The sequence below is a fragment of the Myxine glutinosa genome, chromosome 2 (genome assembly GCF_964187855.1).
Source record: "Myxine glutinosa chromosome 2, kmMyxGlut1.1, whole genome shotgun sequence".
Taxonomy (NCBI): Eukaryota; Metazoa; Chordata; class Myxini; order Myxiniformes; family Myxinidae; genus Myxine; species Myxine glutinosa.
In genome coordinates this window covers 215,584,417-215,592,724 of record NC_136262.1, presented here as the reverse complement: position 1 = coordinate 215,592,724, position 8,308 = coordinate 215,584,417, and the positions used below count along the sequence as shown (strand labels likewise).

Below are 8,308 nucleotides of genomic sequence, written 5' to 3'. Positions count from 1 at the left end.
CCCTCCCCTACCCCCCTCCACCTCTCCCCCTCCCCCCTAACCCCCCCTCCCCCTCACCTCACCCCCTTCCCCTCCCCCCTTTCTCCATCCCCACTCCCCCCTCCCCTCCCACTTTCTCTCCCTCCCTCCCCCCTCCCCCCCTCCCCCCATGGCCCTCCCTTCCCCCTCCCCCTACCTCCTCCCCTCCTCCCTCCCCCTCCCCATCCCCCCCCCTCCCTCCCTCCCCCTCCCCATCCCCCCTTTCTCTCCCTCTCCTCCTCCCCTCCCCCTCTTCTCCCCTCCCCCCTCTTCTCCACTCCCTTTCTCCCTCCCCCTCCCCTCCACTCCCCACTCCCTCCCCACCCCCTTTCTCCCTCCCCCCTCCCCCTCCACTCCCCCCCTCCACTCCCCCCTCCCCTCGCCTTCTCCCCATGCCCTCCCTTTCCCCCATGTCCTTCCCCTTCTCCCCTCCCCCTCCCCTCCCCCTCCCATCCCCCCCTCTTCTCTCTTCCTCCCCTCCCCCTCCCCCCTCTCCTCCGCCCCCCTCTCCTCCCCTCCCCCCTCTTCTCCCCTCTACCCCTCTTCTCTCCCCTCCCCACCCTCTCCTCCCCTTCCCCCTCCCCTCCCTTCCCCCACCCGGCAATGCCGGGTACTTCCCATGGCCAGCTGTACGTGGGCTGCTCGAGGGTTGGAAAAACCAAGCAATCTTTATGTCTTGGCACCAAGTAAGAAATCCAGAAATGTTGTATGCCAAGAGGTTTTGAGAAATTGACAATTGACAAAACGTCATGTAGGAAATGTACTGTGATATTGCTCTAAAATATACATGTTCTTTTCATCATATATTTGTCTTATTCTTATTCAACTCGGGCGAAGCCGGGTACCTCAGCTAGTATATAGAATATATATATTATGCCATGTTTAATAATCCCCACTGTTTTCAGTAGGGGTCAGTGAACCATTTGCACTGGGGCACGTTTACAGCAAAAATCGTAAATCTCCCCTGCACGCCCCCCTCATCCACCCCCCCCCCCCCCCGATGCATCGGAAAAAAAAAATGGAGATAAAAAGTAAGAGAAAGTTGGATATGAAAGAGAAAGTTGGATATGAAAGAGAAAGTGGTGGGTGGAGGGTTGGAGTCTTTTGCTTTTAATGCAAATAATGAACTCCCATGAATAATTTGACGAAAGTTGAAAATTACACCCTCGAAATCCAACATGCATTTGGTTGTATTCATGAAGACCTCTTGTAAAGAAGAATATTTATTGGCAGAAAACTTCTCCAGTGTGGGTGTGGGCCTACAAGGATTGTTTCCACCCTGAAATGGAATCTGGAATGTTTAAATGTTGGAAAGGGTATATATAGTGGGGGGGCCGTGCATGGTAATTTTTTCTTTTCAATTCAAATTGATGCAAAGTTTAGTTTTCAGTACCAATTTGAAGGTAAGGGCCTATAGAGCAATTTTGTGGTTCGAGTGTCAAACACTCAGATAAAAAATTGGGGCTTCTGGGAACGTGGGGGGTTCCCGACCCCCCAACGGCCTATGCGAAATATGGAAACTGTTATAACTTTTGATTGCATGATCCGATCTGAACATATGAGGTATGTATGGATTTAGGATCAGGAGTAGCAACTTGTATTTCAAGCATATTGCCCATAGAAGCAATAATTTTGCCGGTATCGGCGCATATCCACAAAAAAAGACCAAGGGTCATCGGCCCAGTAAGCTGAAACATGTTTAAAAAAAAAAAAAACTGGACAATTATACTCGGACCCAATGATATAGTGACATTTTTATTTCTTTTAACTGTGCTACAATATGGTGGTGAGTAACTGTTTAGACAATTGCTTGAATAACTCCTTGAACAATACTTTAAATAAGAAAGTGGCTAACAAATCGACCATATATACATGTCAGTATTGGAAATTGTTCTGGTCCAGCTACTTCTCGCATTTGCACTTGTACAGACATGTGCACTTCAACTTTGCCCTCATGCACTTGCACAGAGCGCAGGTACTTGTGCAAGTGCACTTCACATCCAGGTGGAATACATCCTTGGCGAGGGGCAGCGAGGTCCAAATGGGAAGCAGCTTGTCGTCCTCTTCCTTCCACCCATGTCCTCTTCCTTCCACCCATGATTAGTGGGGTTGTTGACGGGCATCATGGACCTTTGGGCTGTTGTCCAGATGCTCGCTTGGAAGACACTCTTTTTGAGATGTTCATCCAAAGCATCACTCGTTGGGGGAATTCTCTCCACGTCCCTAGTCTTCTGTGAGAACACCCTCATTCGGACGAGGTCAACGTCATTGTCCTCATTTGACTCATTGGAGTACAGCCTACAGACAAAGTTCGTTGCCACTTCTTTCAGCCTTGGCGACGTTTGGAATGGAGTGTCGACGATAGTTGCAAATTCCTCCATGAGGAGGAAAAATTCCACAAATGTTTTTCATCTGAGTGCTTGACACTCGAACCAAAATTGTTGTATAGGCCCTTACCTTCAAATTGGTACTGAAAACTAAACTTTTGCATCAATTTGAAATGACTGAGTGTCCGGGCACCCCACTAATACTGTATTCAGCAAGGATTCAGCGATGTCCCTGCTCTCAAATGTTGTGTTTGTGTGCTTCCCCCTCTCTCCCCATCTTCTTGTCTACCGCTCCCCTTATTATATGTTTTGTGTGTCTGTTTGATTTTTTGTGTGATAAATGTTAGCTCTTTCACGAGCCTCGATCCTGTATAGAAAAAAAAAAAGTATGAATTTCAACCTCCTTTTTGCAGAGCATCATTAAATTAGTTGTTACAACTGTATGCAAGTACAGCATTTTATCCAACCACAAAAGAGTGATGCAACAGTATGCAAATGAAGGAACGAAGCAGTACAGAACAATGTTATATATACTTATATATTATATAGATTAGATAATATATTACGTTTTTTTATACATACACAAATATTGATATGTGATCATACACATATTATATGTGACATATTCTACATATGATATACACACATTATTCACCACGCTAACTGAGGTGGATATTTTGTGACCAAGTAGGTCTCCGTTACATCTCCTGAAACCCACCCATGTGTGGAAATAGTAGCCAACAATAATACACACACACGCGTGCGCACACACACACACACACACACACACACACACACACACACACACACACACACACACACACACACACACACACACACACACACACACACACACACACACACACACACGGACTCCATGCCACTTTCTGAAATCCAGATGTGGAGATGACGACCAACAACACATTTTGTGTAGGTGGTAAAAGCACTGTAGGTAACAACACACAATGAAGGTAAAAAGTTCAATATCAACAAATATAATTTGTAGTTGAGCATGATTAAAGGAAGCCCACTCCTACACCCTTTACTCATATCGCTAGGGGTTAGCAAGAACAAGTGCAATTGGAAAATGAAACACCCAAAAAAGGGAAAAGGCAGCTGAAAAAGAACACGACAAAAACAACCAGGAAGACCACATAAATGTGATGTCATCACAAATCATCATATTTCTTCAAGGTATAGTTTGATGAGGGCAACTGAACTAATCAATGAGTAAAACAAGCTGACCTTGTAAAAGTTCTTTTTTATGTAATTGACAGTTATCCAACCACTGGCTCCCTCCTCCACACCAGTGAGAATCCGGGCATGACGAAACTTGAATCTTGATCTGAGCATCTCATCCTCGACCGCCTTCAGGATGTTCTTGCTCTTATCCGAGTCCTTCAGTCTTTGGGAGGATTACGGGCACAGACGGTACAAACGGCTCAGGGCGAGCTTGTGGGCATGAGATGAAAACATCAAAGATATTGTTACGGACCACGGATAAGATGTTAATTTGCCGAGCGGATGGCGCCGCGGCCCGAACCGTTTTTTACAATGACTAAGAACCGATTCCTTAAACGTGGGCCAAATCGTGCCACAGATATTCAATGGGGAAAAGACAAAGGCGACGCGGATGTGAAGAAGAAGAAGAAGGAGACAAAAAGGTTTGAAATACGATTATTATTTATTACTATTTACAGGATTGAAAGAAACCAAGGAAGAAGGAAGGATAACAAAATAAAGACAGAAAGAGGGACGGACCAGAAGGACACAGTGAAACTCTAGCTTATCTATTACAGTCTTAATTAACCCAGGGACAGAACAAACAAAGACGGACTCACACGAATGGGGAATGGAGGCAGGAACGATTGGCTGGACCGAGAGGAAGGTTCAGCTCGGACCAGAGGACGGCCGGGCCGGGAGGGAGCAGCCGCCACCCTTCCTCAACAGCAACCTGCCGTCAACGCTCAAGCTGTGGCGGTCAAACCTGCGATGGTTCAAAGCTGCTGTGGTTCAAGCTCCGGTGGTTCAAGCTGCTGTGGTTCAAGCTGCTGTGGTTCAAACTCCTGTGGTTCAAACTGCTGCCGTGGGGACGTCGTGTGCTTTCTCAGGACTCCTTTTCATCACTCTTTCGCACTTGTGTCAAAGGCTTCCCCCGCGCTTCTGTCAACGGCTTCCACGTGCACTTTTTATAACGCCGCCGGCGATCAAGCCGCCGGCCGCTAGAACACGCCCATCGGTGAGCTCGCCTCGGCCCTGATTGGTCGGCACGGCCCTCTGGCTCCACCCTTGATGACGATGGGCGGGCACGCCCAGGATTCGGCAGCTCCTCCCCCTTCTTCTCCGAGCCTACCTCGTGGCTCATGGAGTCGCGGTGAAAACAGTTGGCAATTGCGGCTTTATTAATTGAAAATGAAAGGGGATCTATCTATTTGAATTCGGTGCAATGGAGTGTCAATTAATGGAAAACAAATCCTTAGCCTACTACACAGAATAAGGAAATAACTGTCAACAAGGAGGAAATCTATTATTGGCTACGTGGGTGCTTATGAAATAACTACGGAACGACCTTTGACCTTTATACACAGACTGGAGGCAGGAGGGTCCAGAATAAAACAATCAAAAAAAACACAATCCTCATATCCACAACAATATCAAGGTACAATTATCGATTCACAAAATAAAAAAGTACTGGCAAATTGACCCAGAAACTCGTTCCTTACAGTCACAAGCTTGGTGGTGGGCACTGAGATGATTTGACCGTACAGGCCATGAATGAATGAATGAATGAATGAGCGTTTTTTTAAAAGGCCATTTTCCCCGCTAGAGCGGGGGTTAGCCTTGCGGGCCCCATGACAATCATGGTTCCCTGTTTGAGGCAATGTTTTATGGCCGGATGCCCTTCCTGACGCCAACCCTTAGTCGCCTCTTACGCTGCGCAGGGATATGGTGTACCTATTCTAAATTGGGGTACACACAGGTTTCATTCATCCCAGCAAGCTGGTACTCAATTTGCCAACCTGGGAAGGATGACCCCCCTGGCGTTAATTCAGCAATCAACCGGGATTCAAACTCAGGATCCTAGGATCCCAAGCCGGCACCCTAACCGCTAAGCGCAGTACAGGCCATGAAGATCAGGAATATGACTATGTTACCCGTTTGTATCCATGAGTTAATGTCAAAAGGACAGCCGGCTAAACACTTTCCGAAGGACACATGCAACATCCTATGTTTAGGCTATCTGGCCATGGCCATTTCTGACTCCACAGATCATGGAAGATCAAAATTTGAGTGATAAGATGGTCCCATCTGAGGTATCCTGAAAGTTTACAACCAAGAAAAGAAAATAATTTTTGATTTGCTTCTTTAAATATCATCATTAATTGCTGAAGATGTTGAAGTCCACATACAAGGCTTTCATCCGCAGCTCAATGGAATACTGTTCTCCCCTATGGGCCGGTGCTCCTGCCTCACACCTAGCTCGGCTTCACGCTGTTGAAACCAAAGCTTTCAGAATTATTGGAATCTCCCGCGACGAAGCTATCTCTGAGGGCCTTTCACTCACTCACCGCAGGCAGGTAGGTGGTCTTTCTGTCTTCTACCGACTCCTCTCCGGCCTTGCACCCCCAGCTCTCTCTGTGCTCTGTCCCCCAAATATTCCTACAGGTCGCACAAGATCTGCCAGCAACCCTCTGATGGTTAAACTGCCGAAATCTCGGCTCTCTGCTCACCTTCACTCTTTCATTCCTCTTTTCTCCCGCCTCTGGAACAAACTCCCTCACTCCCTTCAATCCCACTCCTCCCTCCAGGTCTTTAAAACAGCTGTTCACCACCATCTCTTATCTTCCCCCATCCAAAACCTTGAGCTTTTCTACCCCCGCTAATTCACCCCAGATCCACCTTGTTTGAAATTCCAACTTCTTTCCTGGAAGTCCTGGCAGTGTCCATATGTTTTATACCTCTCCCACCGCCCCCTTCCCATGCCCCCCCCCCCCCCCAAAGCCCTCGCCCTCTCTCAGATCTCTCAGATCTCTCGATGTCTCCATGTCTCTCGGTCCCTGCTCTCATCAAATGTTGTGTTTGTGTCCTTCCCCCTCTCTCCCCATCTTGTCTACCGCTCCCGATGTTATATGTTTTATGTGTCGGTTTGTCTTTCTGTGTGATTAATGTTCGCTCTTTCACGAGCCTCGATCTTGTATACAAAAAAAAAAAAAAAAAGAAAAAAAAAAAAAAAAAAGTCCAGTGCACACAATCTTTAACCCTCTTTCAAACACCACGCCTATATGTAGACCCTTACAATTAAATAGGTGTGATGCCAGTTTGAAAGAAGATTCATCAGCATCGTCATCATCCATGTACCACGCTTGTGAGAGTGTTGGTGCTGCTTGAGTAATCTCGTGGGTCATGCTGGGGAGTTTCGCGCTGCCTTTCCATCATCAGTCAGAGTAGAAATTTGTAATTTGCTCCATGACGCTGGAGATAAATCGCCTACTCTTCGCTAAAGTTGCATTTTTACCCTCCATCGAGCACTTGTAGTAGACTGGTCGTCCTGCTTAACATCCCTCCGATGGATGGCGCACACATTGAGAAATCACCCAACTGGTGCAACACCAGGGTGGCAGTTCATATCTGGGTTGACATTCAAACCCAGGCTTGACAGCTGGGAGGCGAGTGTGCATACTTCTAGGCCATCCTACCAGCACTTAAAATGTGGATTAAGGAAATAAATAAATTAAAAATCCATAAAAATCCATTTGTCAGGGAAACTGGGGTGCATTGGGCCATCCGCTACAGCAGCAATTATTGACTAATTATAAAAGGTGCCTATGTATTGTTAATGATAATAAGTGCCAGAACATTGGTACTCACAACATTATGATGCAATTGCCAACGTGTGAGCACTTACCCCTAGATAGGTGTACTCTTTGGTATACCCATTCTGTATGGATGGGTATACCCAGGGGTACATCTATCTAGGGATAACATCATTGGCAAAGAATAACTGTTGTCAGGGATGTTCCAATTCACTCCGATTACCCATAATGACCCCCTTTATAACATCGATGTTAAACAGTACATGTGGAAAACTATAGCCCTAAATGCAAACATCGAAACACTTGTCACCTTTCCTGCTATCTCCGCTGAACTCGTACAAGGTCGACGGTCTACAAGGATGAACTAACATTTCCCTCTTGTATTGGCACGATCGAGTACTGTTGGATTCAATGCTTCCAACTTGTATCCTTCAGCCAAGAGGAAATGTGCAATCTCCCATCCCTCCTACAACTCAGACCTGACACCTTCAGACCGTCATTTTACTTTGGCCTTTGTAGATAATATTTCAAAGAACATGATTCCACAAATTAAGTCTACTAGTGGGGTCACCCGTGGGAATCCAACGGGCATGGAGGTGTATCGTTGCGATCGGTGCAGCTGTTTTTGCGGTACCCGGGACAACAACGTTAGGCGGGAGTCCAAATCTGAAAATTCTGGAGACCAAGGCTGAAATTGGAAAAAACAATATAGCCTATTTTACTCCAGGGGGTCCCAGGATTACCCACCCAAAATTTCGTTGCGATCGGTTCAGCCGTTTTTGCGGTACCTGGGAATGGGCGGACAGACAGACGGATGGACAGATGGACGGACAGACGGACGGGCAGACAGACGGACGGGCAGACAGACGGACGGGCAGACAGACGGACGGGCAGACAGACGGACGGACATTTGGTGAATTATCGTAAGATTGTAAGCATTTGAGCAATACCGACCAATCAGTACTTTAATTGTTACATCGTTATATAGTCTTATTTTCGCACTGTTGCATGTGTATATAGCAAAGGATGACAACTCGGAGGAACCTATATGTAACTGACGTTTCCCGAATGCCATAAAGCAACAGACAGCGTGAAACCTTCTCCGCAAATCTTTTCAGTGATACCTTGCATACGCAGAGAATGTCGTTT

The 8,308-nt window shown here is 46.7% G+C and overlaps 1 protein-coding gene across 6 annotated transcripts in view; it reads right to left on the bottom strand.

The window, feature by feature from the left end:
• The window catches only part of LOC137420849 (ectonucleoside triphosphate diphosphohydrolase 2), a 98,376-nt gene that overhangs the window by 15,710 nt on the left and 74,358 nt on the right, over window positions 1–8,308 (bottom strand). For all 6 annotated transcript variants that reach the window (XM_068106291.2, XM_068106292.2, XM_068106293.2 and 3 more), the window contains one exon: window positions 3,591–3,750. In XM_068106291.2, the coding sequence (XP_067962392.1) occupies window positions 3,591–3,750 (160 nt within the window). The remainder of the gene's footprint in view (window positions 1–3,590; window positions 3,751–8,308) is intronic.